The 27,882-nt window shown below is 46.7% G+C and overlaps 2 protein-coding genes across 5 annotated transcripts in view; one reads left to right on the top strand and one right to left on the bottom strand.

Annotated features, from left to right (window-relative positions):
• Window positions 1–14,907, top strand: part of tipin (timeless interacting protein) — a 32,652-nt gene extending 17,745 nt beyond the window's left edge. Inside the window, exons 6-8 of the mRNA XM_038812990.1 lie at window positions 1,084–1,147; window positions 10,200–10,397; window positions 13,790–14,907. Of these exons, the coding sequence (XP_038668918.1) occupies window positions 1,084–1,147; window positions 10,200–10,397; window positions 13,790–14,157 (630 nt within the window). The 3' untranslated portion in view covers window positions 14,158–14,907. The remainder of the gene's footprint in view (window positions 1–1,083; window positions 1,148–10,199; window positions 10,398–13,789) is intronic.
• The window catches only part of dis3l (DIS3 like exosome 3'-5' exoribonuclease), a 62,147-nt gene continuing 49,050 nt past the window's right edge, over window positions 14,786–27,882 (bottom strand). For 3 of the 4 annotated variants that reach the window (XM_038812987.1, XM_038812988.1, XM_038812989.1), the window contains 5 exons: window positions 27,497–27,651; window positions 22,493–22,671; window positions 21,723–21,865; window positions 16,438–16,612; window positions 14,786–15,538 (listed from right to left, as the gene is read on the bottom strand). In XM_038812987.1, the coding sequence (XP_038668915.1) occupies window positions 15,236–15,538; window positions 16,438–16,612; window positions 21,723–21,865; window positions 22,493–22,671; window positions 27,497–27,651 (955 nt within the window). In that variant the 3' untranslated portion in view covers window positions 14,786–15,235. Of the gene's footprint in view, window positions 15,539–16,437; window positions 16,613–21,722; window positions 21,866–22,492; window positions 22,672–27,496; window positions 27,652–27,882 lie in introns of those variants that run through there. The other variant, XR_005462495.1, reaches the window with a different exon arrangement.

Below are 27,882 nucleotides of genomic sequence, written 5' to 3'. Positions count from 1 at the left end.
CCACTGCTTGTCCTGAATGGAGTGTGAGATGGGATTCCTGCGTGCTAACGTTATGATACTGGTGATTTTTGATCTTTAGTTAAGACTTTGTAAGCCGCTCCCATGGTTAAGAAGGGGAATTTGTGTCGACAAGAGCATCTAACTGTGTGAGTAATTCATTTCCATTCAGACGGCAGGCTAAAGGTTGCTGTGGATCTGGTTTTGTTTTCTTCCATCCCAGGAAGTTGTCAGTTTTTGTATTTAAAACCTTTTCCACATGTCCTCCTCTTTTTAGATAACAAATGGAACAACTATGCTGCTGAATGCAGGACAATCTGTATTTGCTGTGTAATATGGTGTCAACTTCCCCTGTAGCTACGCACAATTTCCCTTGCTCTTTATTTTTCTGTCCCCATGAACATTTCATTGCCTCTTATGATTTGGGTCAGGTTTGTTTTGTCAGGGGCAGCACGGGGGCACAGTGGTTAGCATTACTGCCTACGGCGCTGAGGACCCGGGTTCGAATCCCGACTCTGGGTCACTGTCCGTGAGGAGTTTTCACACTCTCCCCGTGTCTGCGTGGGTTTCACCCCCACAACCCAAAAGATGTGCAAGATAGGTGGATTGGCCATGCTAAATTGCCCCTTAATTGGAAAAAATAATTGGCTACTCTAAATTTATTTTTAAAGAAGGTTTGTTTTGTCAGTATTTGCTATTGTAAACTGGTGGGTCAACATTTCCCATTCATTTTTTTTTGCCAATTGTCAGCCTGTGGTTGGAATCTTGAGCCACTAGGTGGCTCCGGAGCGAGTTTCTAAAGTTTCCCAGTTCCATTCTGCAAATTCTCTTTTTTTTTAATAAACTTTAATTCGTCAACTGAACAATGGGCCAGATCTTGAGGAAACCTCCTCATGTATAACATCATTTTCAGAGATTGAATTTTGTATTTGTTCATTTACAAATCAACAATATTAAAATCAAAAGCGAATAGATTGGGAACGCTGAGCAGTGGAAGGTGTTACCTGTGGGAAGAGCGAGGCAGTCTGGAAGTTTCAGCTCCGTGACCTTGCCTGCAGTTTATATTTGTCATTTTCTTCATTCTAGACCTGCTTAAAGAAAATTCGACTTGACATCCCCATTACACATGACGACTTTATTTCTAACGAAGGCAAGTGCTCCTTTCAAATCCCTGTTCAAACTTTATTTCGAAACTTTATGATTCAAATGGGACATAATAGCAACTCCTTTTATACGCTGTCTTAAAGTAAATATAAGGTTGATTCAGAACTAAGGTTTATACTTGATGTTGATATTTTCCACTGCATTTGCTTTTTAGAATTCTAGGGCGGGATTCTCTAATCCCGCGGGAGAGTGTCCACGCTGCCGTAAAAGCCGTCGCGTTTTACGACAGTGTGAATGGGCCGCTCCCACGTCTAATTCTGGCCCCTACAGAGGGCCAGCACGACACTGGAGCAATTTTTAAAGGAATTTAGAGCATTAATTCCAGGCTTGCGAGGCTTATATTGACTGGGTAGTGTTGCTATTTTATATTTGATTTTAGTGATGCAGCAATAATGTAATTTCCTGCCCATGAAAAAGTGACGTCCTGGGATATACAGAAATGTTTTTAGACCTCCCTAATCCCACTCTGTCGTGTGTGAAAGGTGTGATTGTTTCGCTCTTCATGTCTAATCTAGCAATGCAGCCAGGGTTTACAACATTAATTAAAACCTGTGAAACATTGCATAGAAAACAAAATCAAACACTGTGTCATTTAAAAAAAGTCTCTTCCCACTTTCTCCTGCACCTTCGATTGCTGTTTGTGGCACCTTGCTGTGCTCATATTGGCTGCCACCTTTTTGCACAAGTTATTACATGTCCAACATTAATTAGGACATATTTGTGAAAGGAGGAGCTATTGCAAATGCAAGGTCAGTGCAGATAGAAGAAAGGGGCATTGAGTCCATCTTTCAATTTAAGTCGTTTTTCCCTAAACGCCGAGCCCCTAACCATCCGAGGTTCAACCGGAACAAATACTTTTTCTGTACGTGACTGAAAAGCGACACATTTCAATTTATTTGAAACATCATTTATTTTTCTACTTACTACATTGTTGAATTAGAGTCACTCCGTTCCGGTGGTTATTGTTTTGTGCCCAGATCATAGAAAGATTTATGTTAATTTAGAACCTTTTTTTTTTTTTGCTCTCTCCTGTGAGGGTAGGGACTACACAGCTCCACTGGTCACATTTTGCATGTGATGCAATTAGTGGTTTAACTGTCGAGAGTACTGTCATAGGTCAATTGAGGTTAAAACTCTGCACGGTATTATCATTATAGGATATGCCTTGTCCAATATTTTACATAACAACAGAGTTGCATTAGAGGACCTGACATGAAGGTGTTCCCGGTGTGCGTTCTTTAACTTTTATAAAAAGATAATTTTGTTGCCCTGCGCTGAAAGCACGATCCTTGCTGCGAGATTAGCCCCCTGAAATTGGGGGAAGGCTAATTATAACAATATTAGGCGGGAACTGAAGTACCTAGATTGGGGGCGGATGTTTGAGGGTAAATCAACATCTGACATGTGGTAGACTTTCAAATGTCAGTTGAAAAGAATTCAGGACCGGCATGTTCCTGTGCAGAAGAAGGATGAATACGTCAAATTTCGGGAACCTTGGATAAGAAGAGATATTGTGGGCCTCGTCAAAAAGAAAAAGGAGCTGCTGACGAGGGAGGGAACTGAACCAGGTAACAGTGAAGAGATCGGGGTTGAGAGCTGCCAGGAGGCGGACCAGGGGAGGCGTGGCACATGGACTAGGGGTGGGCCCAAGAAGGGAGATGGTTTATCGCCGGGGGGGGGGGGGGGGGGGGGGGGGGGGGGCGGCGGCAAGGTGCCCTCCAACCAGGCTGATCACCTGGAACACTAGAGGGCTAAACGGGCCAATCAAGAGGGCACGTGTGTTCGTGCATTTCCGGGCTCTGAAGGCGGATGCAATTATGCTGCAGGAGACACATTTGAAAGTGGCGGACCAGATTAGTTTAAGGAAGGGCTGGGTTAGCCAGGTCTTCCATTTGGGGCTTGACGCTAAGACCAGAGGGGTCGCGATCATGATTAACAAACGGGTTCAATTTGAGGCGGACAGCACAGTTGCGGATGGGGGTGGCAGATTTCTCATGGTCCGTGGCAAGCTTGAGGGGGTGAGGGTAGTCCTAGTGAATGTATACGCTCCAAACTGGGGTGATGTAGATTTCATCATGAGGCTGCTGGGAAATTCCCGACTTGGACTCGCACAAGCTAAAGTGGAGACTTTAATACAGTCCTTGATCCCGACCTGGACCGGTTCCAAAACGGGCAGGGTCCCGGCAATGGCAAGGGAACTGAGAGGGTTTATGGAGCAAATGGGGGTATGGACCCATGGAGAGACAGACGGCCGACGGGGAAGGAGTTCTCGTTTTATTCACATATTCACAAGGTTTATTCTCAAATCGACTTCTTTATTATGAGCAGGGATTTTCTGGAGGGGGTGAAGGATACTGAATACTCGGCGATCACTATTTCGGACCATGCTCCACATTGGGTCGACCTGCAGGTCTGAAAAGAAAGTTACCAGCGCCCACAAGGGAGGTTAGAGGTGGGATTGTTGGCAGATGAGAGGGTGTGTGAGAGAGTGGGGAAATGCATGCAGGACTACCTGCAGGTCAATGATACAGGGAAAGTCTCAGCAGCGGAGCTCTGGGGGGCGCTGAGGCGGTGGTGAGAGGGGAACTGACCTCAATTCGAGCCCATAGGGACAGAACGGACAGGGCGGAGATAGACAGACTGGTGCAGGAGATTAAACGGACGGACAGGGAATATGCGGAGTCCCCGAAGGCAGAGCTACTTGGGGAACGACGGAGACTGCAGGCGGAGTTGGGGGTGCTATCTACAGGTAAAGCCATGGAGCAGCTTAGAAAGGCAAGGGGCACGCGGTTTATGAACATGGGGAGAAAGCCAGGAGAATGTTTGCACAGCAGCTTAGGACGAGGGAGACGGCCAGGGAAATAGGAACGTCAAGGTAGCTGACGGGGAAGGAAACCGGGTTGGGGACCCTGCAGGACTGAACAAGGTATTCAGGGACTTTTACAGCAGGCTTTGTACCTCAGAACCCCCCACGGGGCCGGAGGGGATGAGGCGCTTCTTAGATGGGCTGACCTTCCGAAAAGTGGGCAGGGGGTGGGAGCCCCGATTAGAGCGGAAGAAGTAATGGGGGGCCTGAAGGCCATGCAGTCGGGTAAAGCCCCGGGGCCGGATGGGTATCCAGTGGAGTTCTACAAAAAGTTCTCGGGTAAAGTTAATGGGGCCGGTGCTAGTTAGGGTGTTTAACGAGGTTTTACCCCGACGATGTCGCAAGCCACCATCTCGCTGATAGTGAAACAGGATAAAGATCTGGAAGCATGTGGGTCCTATAGAAATGAAATGAAAATGAAAATCGCTTATTGTCACGAGTAGGCTTCAATGAAGTTACAATGAAGTTAGGCCAATCTCCCTGCTTTTATACGTGTCGGATCCAGTGGCAGGGATGGACGGGATTATGGAAATCTTAAGGGAATTTGGCCAGTTTTAGGGGTTGAAATTGAACGTGGCAAAGAGCGAGTTGTTTGTAGTGCAGGCGAGGGGTCAGGAGAATAGGCTGAGGGAGCTGCCGTTTAGGCTGGTTGGGGACAATTTCAGGTACTTACAGATACAAGTGGCGCGAGACTGGGACAGGCTACACAAGTTGAACTTGTCCAGACTGGTGGAGCAAATGAGGAGTGAGTTTCAGAGATGGGATGCGCTCCCGCTGTCACTAGCGGGGAGAGTGCAGACGGTGAAGATGACGATCCTCCTGAGATACCTGTTTATTTTTCAGTGTCTCCCTATTTTCATTCCGCTGTCCTTCTTTAAAAGGACCGATAAAATCATCCTGGGATTTGTTTGGACGGGGGAAGTCCTCACGGGTAAAGAAGGGGATGCTTGAAAGGAACGGTAGTGAGGGGACTGGCATTGCCGAACCTCAGCAACTACCACTGGGTGGCTAACATAGCCATGATAAGGAAATGGATGGTGTGTACGGGGTCGGTTTGGGAGCGGGTGAAGGTTGCTTCGTGCAGGTGCACCAGCTTGGCAGCCCTGGTCACGGCTCCTCTGCTGCTCCCGCTGGCCAGGTACTCCACCAGCCCTATAGTGGTGGCGGCTCTGCGGATTTGGGGCCAATGGAGGAAACGTACGGGGGAAGTGGAAGCGTCGGTCTGGTCCCCAATATGTGACAACCACCGATTTGCCCCGGGGAAAATGGACGGTGGGTTTCGAGAGTGGCGGAAGGTTGGGATGGGAAGGATGGGCGACTTGTTCCTGGAAAGGAGGTTCTCGAGCATGAGGGCGCTGGAGGAGAAATTCGGGCTGGCGAGGTGGGGGCTGGCGAGGGGGGAATGACTTTCGGTACTTGCAGGTGCGGGATTTCGGATGTAGACAGGTCTTTTCCACGCCTTCCACCGAAGTGGATCCAGGATTCCAGGGGAGAGGTAAGAGAGGGGAGAGTCTTGGATAGAGCTTATGGGAGCAGAGGACACACAGAACGAGGAACTGAAACTCAAATGGGAGGAGGAGCTTGGTGGGGAGTTAGAGGGCTGCTTATGGGCAGACGCTCTGAGGAGGGTAAACGCAACCGCAACATGTGCCAGGCTCGGCCTGATTCAGTACAAGATCGTCCACCGGGCCCACATGACGGTGGCCAGGATGAGTAAATTTTTTGGGCTGGAGGACAAGTGTGCTAGATGTGGGGGAGGACTAGCGGACCATGTTCACATGTTCTGGGCATGTCCAAAACTCAGGGGATACTAGCAGGGATTTACGGATGTCATGTCCCAGGTACTGAAAACAAGGGTGGCGATGAGTCCAGACGGGGCAATTTTTGGGGACTCGGAAGATCCGGGAGTCCAGGAGGGGATAGAGGCCGACGTTCTGGCCTTTGCTTCGCTGGTAGCCCGGCGACGAATACTGTTGGCCCGGAGGGACTCAGAACCCCCAAAGACCGAAGTATGGGGGAGGGGGGGAGGGGGAGGGGAGGGGGGGGGAGGGGGTGAGGAGGGAGGGGGGGAGGTGGAGGGGTGAGGGGAGGGGGGGAGGGGAGGGGGAGGGGGGGAGGAGGGGGGGGAGGGGAGGAGGGAGGGGAGGAGGGGGGGGAGGGGAGGAGGGGGGGGAGGGGAGGGGGGAGGGAGGGAGGGGAGGGAGGGAGGGGAGGGAGGGGAGGGGGGAGGGGAGGAGGGGGGGAGGGAGGGAGGGGAGGGAGGGAGGGGAGGGAGGGGAGGGGGGAGGGGAGGAGGGGGGGAGGGAGGGGGGGGAGGGGAGGGGGGGAGGGGAGGAGGGGGGGAGGGAGGGGGGGGAGGGGAGGGGGGGAGGGGAGGGAGGGGGGGGGGAGGGAGGGGAGGGAGGGAGGGGAGGGGGGGAGGGAGGGAGGGGAGGGGGGGAGGGAGGGAGGGGAGGGGAGGGGGGAGGGGAGGGGGGAGGGGAGGGAGGGGGGGGGGAGGGAGGGGGAGGAGGGGGGGAGGAGGGGGGGGAGGGAGGGGGGGGGAGGGGGGGAGGGAGGGGAGGAGGAGGGGGGGGGAGGAGGGGAGGGAGGGGAGGGAGGAGGGGGGGAGGGGAGGGGAGGGGGGGAGGGGGGGAGGGGAGGGAGGGGGGGAGAGGGGGAGGGGAGGGGGAGGGAGGGGGGGAGGAGGGGGAGGGGAGGGAGGAGGGGGGGAGGGGAGGGAGGAGGGGGGGAGGGGAGGGGAGGGGAGGAGGGGAGGGGGAGGGAGGGGGAGGGAGGGGAGGGAGGGGGGTTGTTGGGTTACGGGTATAGGGTGGATACGTGGGTTTGAGTAGGGTGCTCCTTGCTCGGCACAACATCGAGGGCCGAAAGGCCTGTTCTGTGCTGTACTGTTCTATGTTCTAATAGGTGGGTTTGTTTGCGAGAGAGGAGTTGCTATGTGCACTATGTTTGTTTTTTTTTAAATTGATGTTTGCACACTACAGTATATTGTTGCTGTTTACAAGGCCAAAAATACCTCAATAAAATTGTTTGTTTAAAAAAAAGAAAAAGGAGGCATTTGTCAGGGCCAGAAGGCTGTGAACAGACAAAGCCTGTGTGGAGTAAAAGGAAAGTAGGAAGGAACTTAAACAAGGGGTCAGGAGGGCTAAAGGAGGTCATGAAAAGTCATTGGCAAATAGGGTTAAGAAAAATCCCAAGGCTTCTTACACGTACATAAAAGCAAGAGGGTAGCCAGGGAAAGGGTTGGCCCACTGAAGGATAGGCAAGGGATCTATGTGTGGAGCCAGAGAAAATGGGTGAGGCACTAAATGAATACTTTGCATCAGTATTCACCAAAGAGAAGGAATTGGTGGATGTTGAGTCTGGCGAAGGGTGTGTAGATAGCCTAGGTCACATTGAGATCTAAAAAGGCAAGGTGTTGGGCATCTTGAAAAATATTAAGGTAAATAAGTCCCCAGACCGAGGAACTGAAACTCAAATGGGAGGAGGAGCTTGGTGGGGAGTTAGAGGGCTGCTTATGGGCGGATGCTCTGAGACGGACTACCCCAGAATACTGAAGGAGGCTAGAGAGGAAATTGCTGAGGCCTTGACAGAAATCTTTGGATCCTCACTCTCTTCAGGTGATGTCCCTGAGGACTGGAGACTAGCCAATGTTGTTCGTTTGTTTAAGGGTAGCAAGATAATCCAGGGAACTACAGGCCGGTGAGCCTGTGGTAGGGAAATTACTGAAGAGAATTCTTCGAGACAGGATCTACTCCCATTTGGAAGCAAATAGACGTATTAGTGAGAGACAGCACGGTTTTGTGAAGAGGAGGTCGTGTCTCACTAACTTGATAGAGTTTTTCGAAGAGGTCACAAAAATGATTGATGCAGGTAGGGCAGTGGATGTTGTCTATATGGACTTCAGTAAGGCCTTTGACAAGGTCCCTCATGGCAGACTGATACAAAAGGTGAAGTTACACGGGATTAGGGGTGAGCTGGCAAGGTGGATACAGAACTGGCTAGGTCATAGAGGCAGAGAGTAGCAATGGAAAGGTGTTTTTCTGATTGGAGGGCTGTGACTAGTGGTGTTCCGCAGGGATCAGTGCTGGGACCTTTGCTGTTCTTAGTATATATAAATGATTTGGAGGAAAATGTAACTGGTCTGATTAGTAAGTTTGTGGATGACGCAAAGGTTGGTGGAATTGCGGATAGCGATGAGGATTGTCAGAGTATTTAGGATTTAGGTAATTTGGAGACTTGGGCAGAGAGATGACAGATGGAGTTTAATCCGGACAAATGTGAGGTAATGCATTTTGGAAGGTCTAATGCACGTAGGGAATATACAGTGAATGGTAGAACCCTCAAAAGTATTGACAGTCAGAGAGATCTAGGTGTACAGGTCCACAAGTCACTGAAAGGGGCAACACAGGTGGAGAAGGTAGTCAAGAAGGCATACGGCATGCTTGCCTTCATTGGCCGGGGCACTGAGTATAAAAATTGGCAAGTCATGTTGCAGCTGTATAGGACCGTAATTAGGCCACACTTGGAGTATAGTGTTCAATTCTGGTGGCCGCACTACCAGAAGGATATGGTGGCTTTAGAGAGGGTGCAGAAGAGATTTACCAGGATGTTACCTGGTATGGAGGGCATTAGCTATGAGGAGAGGTTGAATAAACTCAGTTTGTTCTCACTGGAACGACGGAGGTTGAGGGGCGACCTGATAATAGGTCTACAAAACTATGAGGGGCATAGACAGAGTGGATAGTCAGAGGCTTTTTCCCAGGGTAGAGGGGTCAATTACTTGGGGGGCATAGGTTTGAGGTGCGAGGGGCAAGATTTGGAGATGTACGAGCTAGATTTTTTTTTACACATAGGATAGTGGGTGCCTGGAACTCGCTGCCGGAGGAAGTGGTGGAAGCAGGGACGATAGTGACATTTAAGGGGCATCTTGACAAATACATGAATAGGATGGGAATAGAGGGATATGGACCTTGGAAGTGTAGAAGATTTTAGTTTAGACGGGCCGCATGGTCGGCACAGGCTTGGAGGGCCAAAGGGCCTGTTTCTGTGCTGCACTGTTCTTTGATAACTTGCCTCAGATTGCTATTTCTTTATTGAATTAACCATAAACTGAATTGGACACGCAAATTGCAACGTGAAAACCAGCACACTTGGCTGAACCAGTATGTGGTGTTTATCCTCTACTTAAGTGTGCCTTTATTTCCCTTTCCAATCTGATTGTTAAATGGTAACAGGGTCTCCACTTCAATCACTAGTAGCGCATTTCAGTCTCTCAGCCCTGTTATTAAAATTATTTCTCTTGCTTTCAGTCCCGAGTCTCTAACATTTAATCTTGTATGAACTTATCAACAAGAACACTTCGCAGCTGGAATGGGATCACTACCCAGTCCTGGGGAGCAGAGACCAATACAGCCGTGACAACCAGAAACGCCTTTCAAATTAGAGTTGGTTTTTATTTTCCATCTTTGTGACTTAATATACTTCAGACACTGCCTTTACCCACCAGGACTCTGTGGTTTTAAATGTGGAATCCACTATCACAGTTTGTTTCTCCACTCTGCTAAAGCCCATTCTTGTAGGCACCCGATGTCCCAAAAGTGGCCATTGTGTAAAGCTTGAGAATAGCTGTGAGCTATTCAGTGTGAGAGCACCACTGCTGGGCCTTGTGCTGTTCTGATGCACTGATACTCATATATTCTCTCTGGTCGAGGGAAGGGAAAAAAAGAGATGGCAACTAGTAATGGGCCCTGTTCTAAGTTGTCAGATAAGGACAGAATTAGCAACTTGGTCTGTGAATTCAACTTTTCTCTGGAAAAGGGCAGCACAGTAGCTGTTGCTTCACAGCACCAGGGACCCCGGTCCGATTTTCGGCTTGGGTCAATGTCTGTGCGGAGTCTGCATATTCTCCCCGTGTCTGCGTGGGTTTTGTCCCACAAGTCCCGAAAGACGTGCTTGTTAGGTGAATTGGACATTCTGAATTCTTCCTCCGTGTACCCAAACAGGTGCCGGAGTGGGGCGACGAGGGAATTTTTTACAGTAACTTCATTACACGGTAAATGTATGTGACAATAATAAAGATTATTATTATTTACTGAAGCAGGATTGTCAGTTTCTGAGAGCTATGCTAAAGTGACGTAAAATTCTTCTCTAAAATAACATTTAATTACAGTTGTAGAGAATGAGGATGGACTCCAAATTGATAACTTAGAAACTTCATTCAATTCAATGCCTGACCAACCAGTTGCAGAATCGACTCCTAGCTCAAGCACACTGTCTGAGGAACAGCAGTTTAGGATTGAAAGGAACAAACAGCTTGCACTTCAGAGACGGGCAAGACTCCAGTCGGCAAATCAGACGCCCTCCAGTGGTAAGTGGGTTTTTCAATCCAATTTACCGCACAAAACTTTAATTTCCATACTTAAAATAATTCAGAATATAGTAATCTGCTTTTAATCTGTTTCAAAGTGTGGAAGAGGTTGGTACTGAGATTTTCTTTAACTTCTCTGCAAAAAACCTGCCTCCAGAAAGATGCAACCACTATCTTGTGCATTGTGGAGAAATTGGAATTCAAGAGCCTATCAGTGTGCTTCCTAGATCATTTGTTCCATTTCCTAGTGATCACTGTGTGGCTGGAAGAAAAGGCGCTGGCTAAATGTGGTTCCTGCTGATAGAGCTTTATGAAGTTTGCTTTCTTACTCTAGCCACAATTTTGACCTAATTTTAATCGTTTTAAAATCTGTTACTGCTCTTGTCTCTCTGCCTGTCCTAGCCGGTCCCCATTCTTTAGAGAAATACAGCACAGAACAGGCCCTTCGGCCCACGATGTTGCGCCGAACTTTTGTCCTAGGTTAATCATAGAATTTTGGACAATTTTTCATGGCCAATCCACCCAACCTGCACATCTTTGGACCGTGGGAGGAAACCGGAGTACCCGGAGGAAACCCACGCAGTCACGGGGAGGATGTGCAGACTCCACATAGACAGTGACCCAAGTCGAAATCGAACTTGGGACCGTGGAGCTGTGAAGCAATTGTGCTATCCACAATGCTACCGTGCTGCCCTTAAGAAGTTAACCTACACTCCATTATTCTACCCTAATCCATGTACCTAACCAATAGCCACTTGAAGGTCCCTAACGTTTCTGACTCAACTACTTCCACAGGCAGTGCATTCCATGCCCCCACTACTCTCTGGGTAAAGAACCTACCTCTGACATCCCCTCTATATCTTCCACCATTTATCTTAAATTTATGTCCCCTTGTAATGGTGTGTTCCACCCGGGGAAAAAGTCTCTGACTGCCTACTCTATCTATTCCCCTAATCATCTTATAAACTATCAAGTCGCCCCTCATCCTTCTCCGTTCTAATGAGAAAAGGCCAGGAGGGAGCTTTAATTCAATGACTCCCCAAAGCATAGCTAATTTAAACCATGCTTAATATGCTGTGTTCATTTTCGTAACTTATAAAGTTTAAATTTACCATTTTATTCTTTATATTTAATTGAGCATATTCTTGTCGGATTAGAGTTTGGGCTTTAAGAGAAAGTGTCTTTTGGTGATGGTTTTGACAGTCTAATTAAACACATAGTTTTGGGGTTTGTAAAACATATTTTATACTTTGTTATAAGGCTAGCACAATTGCTTCGCAGCTGCAGGGTCCCAGGTTCGATTCCCGGCTTAGGTCACTGTCTGTGAGGAGTCTACACATTCTCCCCGTGTGTGCGTGGGTTTCCTCCCACAGTCCAAAGATGTGCAGGTTAGGTGGATTGGCCATGATAAATTGCCCCTAGTGTCCAAAAAAGGGTAGGTGGGGTTATGGGGATAGGATAGAGGTGTGGGCTTAATGGCCTCCTTTTGCACTGTAAATTCTACCATATGCAGGCATGTCATGATGACAAGGCAGTGCCATATCTATACAAGGATGGTGCTGAAAAACTATAGTGTTTCATACTCTGGTACAAAACCAGATGCCGCAAGTGCCTGGGCTATCACTGGATGTTTTCCGGACCATTGCAGTTCAGCAAGGTGTTTAAGTTTCCTCATCTGTTTTAAATCTGCTACCCCTTAGAAACTCTTCTAGGTTTCCCCACAAGAGGAAGTATCTGCTTTACGTCAATTTTTTCAATACCTTAATTAGATCTCTTATTCTTCTAAACTAGATAGAGTATAGGCCTAAACTGCTGAATCTCTCTTCACAAGGCAAACCCCTTATCTCGAATTAATTTAGTGAACCTCCTCTGAACTGCCTCTAATGCAACTACATCCCTCCTCAAATAAGGGGACCAAAACTGTGCACAGTACTCCAGGTGCAGTCTCACCAATGCCTTGTACAGTGCAGCACCACTTTGCTACTTTTATACTCTATTCCTTTATCTATAAAGGCCAAAATTCCATTTGCCTTTCTTGTTACCTGCATACTAGATCAAATGCCTTCTGGAAGCACAGCTATGCAACTACAGGATGTCCATTATCCACTTGGCTTGTTACATCTTGAACTCCTGCAAATTTTTCAAACATTATTTACCCATCATAAAACAGTGGCACAGTGGTTAACACTGCTGCCTCACAGCACCTGGATTCAATTCCAGCCTTGGGTGACTGCCTGTGTGGAGTTTGCACATTCTCCCAGTGTCTGCGTGGGTGTCCTCCCATAGATCAAAGATGTGCAGGTTAGATGGAGTGGCCATGCTAAATTGCCCCTTAGTGTCCAAAAAGTCTGATGGATTGCGTTTTGAATTTCCCAACGACAGATGTTAAACTAACTGGTCTATAGTTTCTTATTTTCTGCCTGCCTCCCTTTTCTGAATGAGGGCGTTACATTAGCATTTTTCCAATCCATTGGAACCTTTCCAGGGAACTTTGGAACATTACAACAAATAGATCCACCTTCTCTGCTGCCACTTCCTTTAAGTCCCTAAGATGTGGGCCATGAGGCCCTGCAGACTTGTCTGCCTTCAATCCCAACGGTTAGTCACCTGTCACATGGAAAGTTTTTTGTTCAATTCCTTCCCCAGCGATGAGCACAAAATTCAGGCTGACAGTCCAGTGCACTACTGAGGGAGTGTTGCATTATTGGGGAAGCTATCTTGCTGTCTGCCCCGTGAGATGGACAAAAGACCCCATGCCACTCTTCAAAGAGCAGAAATACTTTTGGCCACCACGTGTCACTCAACCATAAATCAGATAAACTGGTTATTATCTTTGAACCTTACTGTGTGCATATTAGCACATTTCCTCGGTTACAACGACGAGACTTGTAATTTAGGTTATGGCTGCCCCGGTTTTAAAAATGTGTAACCAATGCAGAAAGACTTTCATTCCATTGTTTGGATTTGAATTCAAGATTTGTTGGCTAACCAGAGCACTTGGTATGCAGATTTAAGTCTGCATTTTGTTAAATCTTCTCCATACATTCCTGGACACTGTCCGTGTGGAGTTTGTACATTCTCCGTGTCTGCATGGGTCTCACCCCCACGACCCAAAGATGCACACGGATGGTGGATTGGCTATGCTAAATTATCCCTTAATTGGGGAAATAAATTGGGTATTCTCAATTTATATTTTAAAAAAATATTTCTTCCAAGAGCATGTTGTTGAAGTCATCCTACATAGCCAAGGAGGTCAGGTCCCAGGTAATCACAGTCACAAGCCATTGTAAACCATTGGGGCCATCTGTCTGCCAGTACTTTGTGCTATGGTTTGAGAAGGAAAATTTGGATTATTTGTGCATGAATGTGTCTATGTTTATCTATTGTTTCAGATCGAACTGATTCCCTGACCTTGAGTCAGTCTACGGCACCAAATCAAACCATTGTGTCGAGAGATCCGAATGACATGGCTGAAAATACCGAAGTTTCAAAAGAGGCAACCAAAACTGAATCTTCTAAGCTTGTTCAGGAACTTAAAACCGCAACAGAAATAGATCTCGCCCTGGAAACCAGAGAATACTTATCGGAGTCCGACTCTGCTCAATCAACACACGAGTCTGAAAACACAATTGAAGACACGGTGTCCAAACTTCTTTCAGAAGCAACACCATCGCAGGATTTGTCCATAGAAAGGATTACTGAAAAAGCAGAGGTTTCTCAACTGATACAGGAGCTGGAAACTACCACAGGAATTGATTAAATACGTATTTAGCGTGTTACGTGATCAAGATTTGCTGGTGATTGTTATGAGGTTTTGTATTTTGTTTTGCAGGCAGTGGAATGGTGGTGGTCTGAAGGTAGTGGAGTATTCGTTAGCAAGATTTACTTGGGTTGTACACTTGATTAAGGGTGTTTAGGAACTCCTAATTTTTGTTCGTCCACAAGTTTCACAGTAAAAGATTTTCAGCTTCACAGCAGTATTAAAGGTCTCGTATAAATAGCCATTCTGATGCTATATACTTTTATCAGTGCATCCTAACTTGATTTAATACAATCTAAATTTGAGATTACTGCTTCGGGATTATTAGTGTGTTGGCTGCTACTAATATATTACAGAGAAAGTAAAAATGATCCATTAGCCTATAAATCAGGCGACATTTGCAAGGTGTTGCTGTGGAGAGAAATGGTTAACATTGAGTTCAATACATCAGAATTCCCAAGGAGAGTAATATCAGACTTTGGTCAAAATATGGAAATGCTTCTTAAAAAGACCTCCTCAGACAATTTAACACACTTTGAACTAGGAGTCCAGATTTTGAACTCAACTCGAGATATAATTTCTGTATTTATTTGGAAGAAATAAATTGCTCCAAACTGGACCCAAGCACTAATGGCAAAACTGTCACCCATGAGACGTTTTATTTGTTACCCTTCCTAGAAAGGGTGTGAAAAGTATTTGAACCACTTTGTGTCAATCACAACTGAATAAAAACAACAATATTTACATCCAGTTCAAAAAAATCTTTGTACATCTCATTAGCGCTGCAAACTTTACACAAGCTGGATTGGCTTCACAGATAACAGCTGGTTTGATTTAAGTTACTGGACCCTGCCATTTTCTTTACTTCCAACTGCCCGCAATTACAAGTTGCTGTCAAATTTGCTTTAAAAACCCAGAACCATTGACTGGGTATCAATTATACACAAGTTTTTTTTTAAATTTAGAGTACCCAATTATATACATTTTTTCCAATATACACAAGTTTTTAAATCGGTTTCAATAGTGGTTTTGGTTAAGAAATTAAAACCGATCTAAAGTCATGACTTAACTTGCATAGTCATCCAACTGTAACATCGAGTAGTGCCAATTCCTTAATTTCTTCTAACAGTGAGTAGAGACTGTCCCCCTGGGTTTGACAATATTCTTCATCTTCAATTCTGATTGATGCCGTTTTTGCATGCTCTTGGGCAAGTTGTGCCTCTTCAGCTGATCTGATTACAGCCCGTACCAAGTCTGTCTTTGAAGTGTGTGAAGGTTCATGCGTAGGTTCAGTGCTGGCTGTGTTAAAGGGTTGGTTGCTGACAATGTCCAGTTTGATGCTGTCTGGATGTGATCGGGATGAGTGTTCAGATATTCGTACCTTTTTTGGTAAAGATGAGGAAAACAAAAGCTTAACTAGTCATAAAAGGATCAACCAGCTGGCTGAGGGCTTTTGGTTAATCCACTGGCTTCAAGATGAGTTTAAAAATGCTCTAAAATCAGTCTACATTGTGGTAAGGAATACTGAGCATTGCGGCAAGCTAAGGGGAGTACCTGAACATTTGTCTTTAAAACCAAACAGCAAGTATGAATTCAGTGTCAGGGGAGAGAGTTAACGTTACCCAATGATCCATTACAATAGGAGAAAAAGGACAAATCACATGGTAAAGACCCAGTGAATTACAAAACTTTAATATTAATTTCACAACGAAACACTGCTATAACTTTCCTCTTACTATTTGTCTAGGTTCTGTCACTCTAAACACATCCACTAGGGGGAGTGGGGGGCACGGTAGCAGTGGTCAGCACCTGTTGCTTCACAGCACCAGGGTCCCAGGTTCAATTCCCCTCTGGGTCAATGGCTGTGCTGAGTCTGCACGCTCTCCCAGTGTCTGCGTGGGTTTCCTCCGGGTGCTCCGGTTTCCTCCCACAGTCCAAAGATGTGCAGGTTAGGGTGATTGGCCATGATAAATTGCCCTTAGTGTCCAGAAATGTTGGATGGGATTACTAGGATAGGGTGGAGGTGTGGACGTGGGATAGGGTGCTCTTTCCAAGGGCTGGTGCAGATTTGATGGGCCAAATGGCCACCTGCACTGTAAATTCTATGAAACACTTTGTCTAAAAATAAGGTTGCCAGAAGGAGGAACCCAAAGGCTGGCCCTTCTTTCTGTTAGATGTTTACATTTCTAGAATTGCCTGCTTTTATTTTAGATTTCCATTTGCTACTTTTTAACCTTATTCTGTGCAATTTGTACATGTATTATAAAACAGTATACTTACAGTAATGTGATCAAACAGAGAGAAAGTAACTGATTCTCCATTCACAGTAGTGGAAATAATTTTGTCTCGAAGGCGTTTGAGAGAGCCAGGCTTCCAGACACACGGCCCATCGAGCTGTACTGAGATCACAAGACCCTCTTTATTCTTGAGGAATGCCGGAGCTTTCAGGCCATACCTGGTTTACACAGTATATCTCAATTTACTTTTGCCATTAAATTACATACAGAAGAAAAAAAGGTATAACAGGAGCTCAATATAAAAAATGTCACACTGTACATTATAACAAGGCGATTTAATCACAACAGCCTGCGAAGGATAAAAAATAAACTCTGCTGTGCCAGTTATGGAAGATCTGTTGGCCACATTCTGGGAAAATTTCCGTCCATTAGCTAAATTACTGGCATCAAATCATTCTTTCAGTGAAGGTCATTGTTTTCTCTCTGTGCCAGATATAAATGCCATTCATTTCACGGTGATGTAAAGCTGTAATATAGGAAATTCAGCAGCCAATCTCTGCACAGCAAGTGCTTGCAACAGCAACTGATCATGAGCAAGGGGCTGGTTTAGCTCACTCAGCTAAATCGCTGGATTTTAAAGCAGGCCAGCAGCACGGTTCGATTCCCATACCAGCCTCCCTGGGCAGGCGCCGGAATGTGGCGACTAGGGGCTTTTCACAGTAACTTCATTGAAGCCTACTCGTGACAATAAGCGATTTTCATGACAGGATAATAGTCTTTTGATTTTATTCATTTACGGGATGTGGGCGTCGCTGGTTAGACCAGCATCTATTTATTGCCCATCCCTAGATGCCCTTCAGAAGGTGGTGGTGCGCTGCCTTCTTGAACCGGTGCAGTCCTTGGTGTACGTACACCCACTGTGCTGTTAGGGAGGGAGTTCAGGATGTTGCCCTAGGGACAGTGAAGGAACGGCAATATATTTCCAAGGCAGGATAAGTGAGTGACTTGGAGGGGAACCTCCAGGTGGTGGGGTTCCCAGGTATCTGCTGCTCTTGTCCTTCTAGATGGTAGTGGTCGTGGGTTTGGAAGGTGTTGTCGAAGGAGACTTGGTGAGTTGCTGCAGTGCATCTTGTAGATGGTACACACGGCTGCCAAGGGTCTGATACAAAGTTATAGTTTTAAGTTCAATGGCAGGATTTGTATAAATTCTATGATCTATGATTTAGAATAGAATATAAATCTAGAGTTGTGTTTCACTGAAGTAATATTTGAATTCAGAGGAACAGCAGAATGTTGTAGTCTCAGGAATCTGTGTGTCCTTCTACATGAATCACAAAAGATTAGCATGCAGGTACAGCAAGTAATGAGGAAGAACAAAGAGTAATACAGCACATGAACAGGCCCTTCGGCCCTCCAAGCCAGTATCGGCCATGACACCAACTTTAAAAAAAATATATTTTTATTCTCCTTTTTCACATTTTCTCTTGAATTTACACCCACCAACAATAAACAATAATCAGCAACAAATATGTCAATCCCCATAACAATAACAACTATCCCATCCTCCCACCAACCCCCAAACATCAGCCCACACATTTACATAAACAAATGACAAAAAGGAATCAGGGATTACCCATAGTCATCCTAAATATACACAGCCCCCAACCCCCCCCCCCAACTAATGTTTGATGTTATCCAGTTCTTGAAAGAGCGTAATAAATAATGCCCATGACTTGTAGAACCCCTCCGAGCTTCCCCTCAGTTCAAACTTAACCTTCTCAAGGGTCATGTATTCCAGCAGGCCCCCCCGCCACGCCAGGGCACAGGGTGGAGAGGCTGCTCTCCATCCCAACAGGATCCTTTTTCGGGCGATCAACGAGGCAAAGGCTATGATATCTGCCTCCGCACTCCACCACAAAGTCGTCGATCCGCAAGTATACCCTATGGACTGCTGAGAAAAACGAGTACTCCCGTTCCCCTGGGTGCAGGAACCTCCAAGGCTCCACCCCTCCCATTTCCACCATTAGCCGAGCCAGCGCCTCCCCCCTCCCCAATGCGAGCGTGGCTGTGATCTGTCCAACCTTGGCTCCTGCACCAAGTTCCAGTCTCCCCCCCCCCGACCCCCAGTTCATATGTGTCCAAGTCGGGAATGGCCCCAAACATCATCTTCGCAAATCCCACATTTTCCCAATTGGGACCGTATACACAGCGCCACTAATCTCCCCTCCAGCGCCCGTCACAATCGCATATCTAACCCCCCCGATCTGCCACCACCTTCTCCATCTGGAAGCGTACCCTTTTGCTGACCAACACAGCTACCCCTCGAGCCTTTCCATCAAATCCAGAGTGACACACTTGGCTAACCCAGCCCTTTTTAAGTCTCACCTGGTTTTTCACCCTCAAGTGAGTCTCCTGCAACATTGCCACATCGGCTTTCAAACTTTTAAGATGCGCAAGCACCCGTGACCTCTTTACCGGACCTCCTAGCCCTCTCACATTCCACGTGACTATCCTAACTGGTGGTCTCTCACACCCCCTACCTTTCTTATCCACCATCATCATATTACCGGGCCCTGCCCCATAAGCCTGACCCGCCCCTGTCCATTGTTAACATCGAACCCCTTCCCCTGAACCCCCCCCTACATTTCCCCCTGAAACACCATCTCCCAGCATCCATCCCCCCCCCCCCCCCGCCTCGTAGGCCCATTGAAGCCTGCTATCCAGGCTCCAATGTCCGCAGCCCTCCTCTCACCTCACCTCCGTTCACTAGCTGACTTTAGTTAGCTCACGTGGGTGGCCCCCCCCATGCCAAGTTCCAGAGAAAAAAAAATCAACAATCCAACCCATACAATTCACTAACATAACACTTAACCGTCGCAACATAGAACGCCAATCAACCCACCATTAACTTGAACTTTGTAACAATGCAAAGACAGCAAAAAGAAAGTTGTAGCATTTATACATTTTCCAGCTGCTCGAACACACTCCACAGTCTCTCTTCCAGATCCGCTCCTCACGTCTGTCCCAAGCCTTCTGCCATCACGAACGCCTCAGCTACCTCCGCTGTCTCAAAATAAAAGTCTTTGGCGTTATACGTTACCCTCAACTCCGCCGGGTACACCATACCAAATCGTACCCCCTTCTTGTACAATGCCGCCTTCACTCGCCCAAACGCCGCTCGTCTTTTTGCCAACTCCACCGTCAAGTCCTGGTAGATCCGAACCACAGTAACATCCCACAGCACCTCACGCTTCTGCTTAGCCCAGCTTAATACCTTCTCCTTCGTGCAGAACTTATGGAAGCAGCTATTACTGCTTTTGGCGGCTCGTTCACTTTGGGCTTCGGCCTTAATGACCGATGGGCTCAGTCCAGCTCGTACCGGGAGGGGTTCTCACCCTCCCCCATCAGCTCCGCCAACTCCTTTGTGAAGTATTGTGTTGGCCTTGGGCTCTCTGTCCCTTCGGGCAAGCCTACAATTCTCAAATTGTGCTGCCTTGAATGGTTCTCCAAGTCTTCGAGCTTTGCTCGGAGTTCTCTGTTGACCTCCACCACCGCCGCAGCTCATCCCCTATCCAGATGACCTGGTCGCTGTGTCGTGACACAGCCTCCTCCACTTCCTTCATCTTCTCGCCTTGCTCTCTCACCTCGGCCGATGCCTTTGCCACCGCCACCCTCACCGGGGCGATTGCCTCCTCCACCAATGACTTCAATGCGACCACCGTCTCCTTCCTCAAGGCCTCCATGTGCCTCGCGAACTGCTTTTCCAGCTCCACCGCCATCACCTTGGTCATCTTCTCCACCGTAAGTAGTGCGGCCCCACCTTGCGGTTCGGCTTCCGCCAACCTGTCAGCACCTTTGCTCGTCCTCTCATTCAGCGGTGAACCCGCATTTCCTCCTTTCTTCGGCACTGCTCTTCGCATTCTTTCGCGACTTATTGTTTTTTCTTTCTTTTCTCTTCTCTCCCCTTCCACCCTCCTGTCCTTCATCAATCTGAATTATTCTTTCAATTTTTCTTCCTTCACACAAAGAAAAAGGGAAAAAGGGGAGAGGAGAAAAAAAACTTTCACCAAACTTCTTTAAACCGTCTTTCTTTCTCCTCTACATTCCCCCAGAGCTCCCCTGGGACCGGACTTTAGCCTTCTTTCTTCATCCTAGGTGGGAGCCATCTGACGTGGGACACCCATCTACACCGTGCCCTGGTCTCGGGCCTGCTGCCTCGGCCTCCTTGTATCTCCACCCCCGCTGCTCCGATGCTCCGAACTCCACGCAGCGCTGGGCCCAGCACCTCAGCCCCCGACGCCCGACACTCACGCGGGGTTCTTCGGCGGTTTTTAAACCGGCCCCGCTAGCTGCCCGTGACAGCCCAAAAGGTTGACGATAGTCCGGGGGGGGGTGTGTGTGTGTGTGTGTGTGTGTGAGGGGAGTGAAGACTCGGGGAAATCCCCAAATTCGTGGCCACCGGCAGGAGCTCCTCTTCCTGCGGCCACCCTGCTCGCTCACGCCACCGGAAGTCTCCCCAACCTTTATCAAAACCCTCAACACTTCCTTGTGCCGTCTCCCCATATACCCATCCTATCCATGTATTTGTCGAGATGCATTTTGAATGCCGTTAATGTATCTGCTTCCACAACCTCCCCTGGCAACGCGTTCCAGGCACTCACCACCCTCTGTGTGGAAAAAAAAACCTGCCTGAGGGTTTAAAAAAATAAGAGGTCCCCCACTTTAAAAAACAATGGAACTTATTTTAGAGAGCTTTGGAATTCTCTCCCAGAGAGAACAGAGAGGTTGGGTTATCGAATGTATTCAACACATTGATGGGCCAAATAGCATATCTCTCCTGTTATGGTTAAGGGATTGTCCGATACAAAAACCCCATTTACCTTTCCGATAAATGTAGCGTATGGGAGTCTGCCCAAAATTGATCCCTTAATCAAAGACCAGAATATGGTTGTTTTTGTTGTACACTGCTGTGCATTGGATGTTGCATTTACCTCAACAGTGACTACGATTTTAAAAACAATTTACTGCCTTTGAAGGACTTTAGGACAAAGCAAGAATGTGAAGGATGCTTTATGAATACAATATTTTGTTTTTTAGTGCAGTCCTGAGCAGTCATAAGCATCACTCAATTGGAATATGTATTTTGGGTGATGCAGAGCTAGCTTGTCCCAAATTTTGCAAAATTGAGCACTGAACAAATAAGGACACAACATAAGGAGACGTATAAACTCTTGTTCAGTGTCTGCTGTCCAGCCACTTTGATTCATAAATAGTTTGCAATTGTCAAGATTAGTTTTTAAATTCAACTGAACGTTCTCAGCAACTTACCTTGGTACAAACACCAGCACACCATTTGCCCGTATTGAGTAGATGATGCCATCTGCTGTGCAACGCTCATCAGAAGGGTCTTTATCCTTAAAGTACATGCACTGAAATAACTCTATAGATTGCTTCTGCACACGCTGAGCAGCCTAAGAAACAATTGAATAGCAACTGACTTAATTAGGCCACAACATTCGACTGTGCAATGGTGATTTTCAAACTTGCCTGTGTGTGAATTTCTACTATATTCCTACGAACCTGTCGGTCCTAAAATTTATAAACCACATTTTGATCATGCAGAGGCCAGCTTGACAAGACTAGAGTAACTACAAAAGTAAATGGGGCGGTGGTACGCCGGCACAATGGTTAACATGGTTGCCTCACAGCCCCAGGGATAGGGGTGCAATTCTGGCCTGTGTGGAGTTTGCACGTCCTCCCCATGACTGCGTGGGTTTCCTCCGAGTGCCCCGGTTCCTCCCACAGTCCAAAGTGTGGCTAAGTGGATTAGCCATGCTAAATTGCCCCTTAGGGTCCAAAAAGGACATGCAAGTTAGGATAGAGGGTTATTGGGATAGGGCGGGGGACTGAGCTCAGATGGAGTACTCTTTCAGGGGGTTGGTGCAGATTCGAAAGGCCAAATGGCCTCCTTCTGCACTGTAGGGATTCTATGATTAAGTTGACAGTAACTTTCTTAACGTGACTGTGATGATACATGTACAATTACATTATGCTTTTATTAAAGGGGGGAAATGCTTACTGAATATTTACCTACTCACCCTATTCTTGTTGTTGATATGCTGACATAATTCTGCTAAATCTTTGTTGTTGAGCAAGGAATCTTTTGGTTCCACTTTATTATCCTTCGTTATAGCTGCCATCAGTAGTCTATGCACCACTATGTCTGCATACCTTCTGATTGGAGAAGTGAAGTGAGTATATTTCTCCAGAGCAAGACCTGTGATAAGACACAAAGCAGTTCTTACCATATAAATCTGTGTTGGTAACCTGGCCTCAGCACTTTACAATTCTGTATGAGCAGCTCTGAGAAGGCACATGTTTCAATGCTATTTCCACCTCTCGCTTTCCAAAAGGTTAACATATTTTACATAGTAATATTACAGCTCCCACAGATAAAATAAATCATAACCTGTATTAGATGCCAATCCTAGATGTGCCACAACACAATTATGTTCCCAATAAAGATTTAAAAAAATTATTATATTCTTTGTTGTAACCTCAGAGATGGCAGACATCAAGTTTGGGAAGGCAGTGACTTAGTGGTATTGTCACTGGACTCGTAATCCAGAGACTCAGGATAAGGCAGGATAATGGTCTGGGGACCCAGGTTCCAATCCCATCACGGCAGGTGATGGAATTTTAACTCAACAAAATATCTGGAATTAAAAGTCTAATGATGACCATGAAACCACTGTCGATTGTCGTCAAAACCCATCTGGTTCACTGACCTTCAGGGAAGGAAATCTCCCATCCTTACCTGGTCTGGCCTACATGTAACTCCAGATTCACAGCAATGTGGCCGACTCTTAAATGCCTTCTGAAATGGCCTAGCAAGCCACTCAGTTGTATTCAACGGCAATGAAAACACAAAAGAGGAATGAAACCGGACAGACCACCCGGCATCAAACCAGGCATCGGAAACGACAAAGGCAAACCCAGCCCTGTCGACCCTGCAAAGTCCTCCTTACTAACACCTGGGGGCTTGTGCCAAAGTTGGGAGAGCTGTCTCACAGACCAGTCAAATAACAGCCTGACAGTTATACTCACATACCTTACAGACTGTGTCGCAGACACCATCACCATTCCTGGATATGTCCCAGGCGGCACAGTGGTTTACAGTTGGGAGAGAGTTGCCCTGGGAGTCCTCAACATCAACTCTGGACCCCATGCTGTCCCATGGCTTCAGGTTAAACATGGGCAAGGAAACCACCTGCTGATTACCACGTACCGGCCACATCAGCTGATGAATCAGTACTCCTCCATGTTAAACACCACTTGGAGGAAGCACTAAGGAGGGCAAGGGCGAAAATATACTCTGGGTATATATAAGTGATTTGGAGGAAAATGTAACTAGTCTGATTAGTAAGTTTGCGGATGACACAAAGGTTGGTGGAATTGCGGATAGCAATGAGGACTGTCAGAGGATACAGCAGGATTTAGATTGGAGACTCGAGCAGCGAGATGGCAGATGGAGTTTAATTCGGACAAATGTGAGGTGATGCATTTTGGAAGGTCAAATGCACGTAGGGAATATACAGTGAATGGTAGAACCCTCGAGAGTATTGACAGAGAGAGATCTTGGTGTACAGGTCCACGGGTTACTGAAAGGGGCAACACAGGTGGAGAAGGTAGTCAAAAAGTCATACGGCATGTTTGCCACCATTGGCCGGGGCATCGAGTATAAAAATTGGCAAGTCATGTTTCAGCTTTATAGAACCTGAGTTAGGCCACACTTGGAGTATAGTGTTCAATTCTGGTCACCACACTACCAGAAGGATGTGGAGGCTTTGGAGAGGGTGCAGAAGAGATTTACCAGGATGTTGCCTGGTATGGAGGGCATTAGCTATGAGGAGAGATTGAATAAACTTGGTTTGTTCTCACTGGAACGAAGAAGGTTGAGGGGCGACCTGATAGAGGTCTACAAAATTATGAGGGGCATAGACAGAGTGGATAGTCAGAGTCTTTTTCCCAGCGTAGAGGGGTCAATTACTAGGGGTCATAGGTTTAAGGTGCGAGGGGCAAGGTTTAGAGGAGATGTGCGAAGCAAGTTTTTTTTTTTTTTTACACAGAGGGTAGTGGGTGCCTAGAACCCGCTGCCGGAGGAGGTGGTGGAAGTGGGGACGATAGTGACATTTAAGGGGCATCTTGACAAATACATGAATAGAATGGGAATAGAGGGATATGGACCCCGGAAGTGTAGAAGATTTTAGTTGAGACAGGCAGCATGGTCGGCGCAGGCGTGGAGGGCCGAAGGGCCTGTTCCTGTGCTGTACTTTTCTTTGTTCTTTGGGTGGGGTCTTCAATGTCCATTACCAAGAGTGGCTCAGTAGTACCACCACAGACCGAGCTGGCTGGGTCCTAAAGGACATAGCTGCTAGACTGGGACTGAAGCAGATGGTGAGGAACCAACAAGAGGGAAAAACATACTTGACCTCATCCTCACCAATCTGCCTGCTGCAGATGCATCTGTCCATCACAGTATCGGTAGAAGTGACCACCGCATGGTCCTTGTGGAGGCAAAGTCCCGTCTTTACATTGAGGACACCCTCTATTGTGTTCGGTGGCACTACCACCGTGCTAAAGGGAATAGACTTTGAACAGATCTAGCAACTCAAGACTGGCAACATGAGGCGCTGTGGGCCATCAGCAGCAGCAGAATTGTATTCAACCACAATCTGCAACTTTATGGCCTGGCATATCTTCTACAAGAAACAAGATAAATCCAACCCAGCCAATTCCCACCCTATCCCGTCTACTCTTCATCATCAACAAAGTGATGGAAGTAATTGTCAACAGTGCTATCAAGCATTTACTCAGCATTAACCGGTTCACAGACACTCAGTTTGGGTTCCGCCAGGGTCCGTCAGCTCCTGATCTCATTACAGCCTTGGTTCAAACATGGGCAAAAGAGCTGAATTCTAGAAGAGAGGTGAGAGTCACTGCCCTTGACACCAAGGCAGCATTTGACCGAGTGTGGCATCAAGGAGCCCTAACTAAACTAGAGTCAATGGGAATTAGGGGGGAAACTCTCCGCTGGTTGGAGTCATGCCTGGTACAAAGAAAGATGGTTGTGGTGGTTGGCAGTCAATCATCTCAGCTCCAGGACATCACTGCAGGAATTCCTCACGGTAGTGTCCTCGGCCCAACCACCTTCAGCTGCTTCAACAATGACCTCTCTTCCATCATAAGGTCAGAAATGGGGATGTCAGGGCAGCACGGTGGCCTAGTGGTTAGCACAACCGCCTCACGGCGCTGAGGTCCCAGGTTCGATCCCGGCTCTGGGTCACTGTCCGTGTGGAGTTTGCATGTTCTCCCCGTGTCTGCGTGGGTTTCGCCCCCACAACCCAAAAATGTGCAGAGTAGGTGGATTGGCCACGCTAAATTGCCCCTTAATTGGAAAAAATAATTGGCTAATCTAAATTTATAAAAAAAAAAAAAAAAAGAAATGGGGATGTCTGCACAATGTTCAGCATCATTCATGACTCCTCAGATAATGAAGTAGTCCATGTCCAAATGCAGCAAGACCTGGACAATATCCAGGCTTGGGCTGGCAAGTGGCAAGTTACATTTGTGCCACACAAGTGCCAGGCAATGACCATTTCTTACAAGAGAGGATCTAACCACTGCCCCATGATATTGCCATCGCGGAATCCCCCACAATCAACATCCTGGCGGTTACCATTGATCAGAAACTGAACTGGACAAGCCACATTAATACTGTGGTTACCACGGCAGGTCAAAGACGAGTAAGCTCACCTCCTGACCCCTCCAAAGCCTGTCCACAATCTACAAGGCACAAGTCAGGAGTGTAATGGAATACTCTCTACTTGCCTGGATGAGTGCAGCTTCAGCAACATTCAAGAAGCTCCACACCATCCAGGACAAAGCAGCCCCGCTTGATTGCTCCTCCTTCCACAAACATTCAAATCCTCCACCATCGATGAACAGTGGCAGCTGTTTGTACCATCTACAATATGCACTGCAGTAACTCACCAAGGTTCGTCAGACAGCACCTTCCAAACCCATGACCACTATTATCTAGAAGGACAAGATCAGCAGATACCTGGGAACGTCACCACCTTGAGGTTCTCCTTCAACTCACCAACCGGACTTGGAAATATATCACCGCTCCTTCACTGCCGCTGGGGCAACATCCTGGAACTCCCTCCTTAACAGCACAATGGGTGTACCTACACCTCAAGGACTGCAGCAGTTCAATAAGGCAGCTCACCACCGCCTTCTGAATGGCATCTAGGGATGGGCAATAAATGGTGGCCTAACCAGCGACGCCCACATCCCGTAAATGAATTTTAAAAATATACGAACACAAGTTGTTGTAGTAAATGAAACATCAATCTGATATAAAATGCTCCATTTTAGGTGCGTTCATATCAAAAGTGCTCTATTTTTCAAAATGGTTTTTTAAATGTTAGGTTTATTTTTATTTTCCAAATATTCATGGTAAATACATTGTATAATCCATTTGGAACATTAATCTATTAAATCGCCATGATTCCTGTAGGTTCAGCATAGGAATTCTGTAGAATACCTTAACATCAACCTGCAATGCAGCATTGACACAGGCACTAATACAGTCTGACCACTGCATTACAGAGAGGCTTAATGGAATGAATGCAGCAATGACTGAGCAGCATATCTTTAATAAATACATTGGAATAAAGTTATTTATTTCACTTCCAAGGTCAGAATATCCAAATACTAATTGTGGCCCTTTCACCAATCAGAAAAACAGTGTCTCACTCAAAAGACTCCAAAGTGGACAAAGAATAAATTTGAAAAGTTATTTTTAAAGAGTCTAGCTGTTCAAAGGACTTAAGTCTCCAAGTTTCTGCTGCAACTGAAGTTACCAGCCTTCAAATATGGAAGTAATAGAGCAGAGGGGGAGAAAAAAAAGTGAAGCTCTCAAGAAACACCCAAGATCGTGTCCTCCAAATTAATCCCATACCATTTATACTCAGTTTTATCTGCGTTAGAAGGTTATAACATAGAAATATCAAAAACCTATATGTAACTTCACGTACCATAATGATAAAATTCATCTCCCGAGCAGGAGCCAGTAGAAAAATAAACGGCGTTGGACATTGCCTGGGTGGCCATGGATCGCAACAGCTTGTTCACCTGAGGATCATCTGGGTCTTCAGCCATGTCCAGCGAATGTGCCAGAGTCTTGTTGGAGCTACAAATTGTCGACATAACTATTTAAAATGAGAACATGTATGCACACACAAATTCACTTACTCGTCATCACAAAATCTCCTGCTGCAACTCCATCTTGCGCAAAATTGTGCAACTGTTCATTTTCCATTCCCAAACCCAAATATCCCGTAATATCATCTAACGAGTCTAAAATTCAAGCTCACCAGGGAAGCACGGTGGCGCAGTGGGTTAGCACTGCTGCCTCACGGCG

Source organism: Scyliorhinus canicula, chromosome 12 (assembly GCF_902713615.1).
Source record: "Scyliorhinus canicula chromosome 12, sScyCan1.1, whole genome shotgun sequence".
Lineage (NCBI taxonomy): Eukaryota > Metazoa > Chordata > Chondrichthyes > Carcharhiniformes > Scyliorhinidae > Scyliorhinus > Scyliorhinus canicula.
Note: the sequence above shows the minus strand (reverse complement) of the source record. Positions and strands in the feature narration are given on the sequence as shown.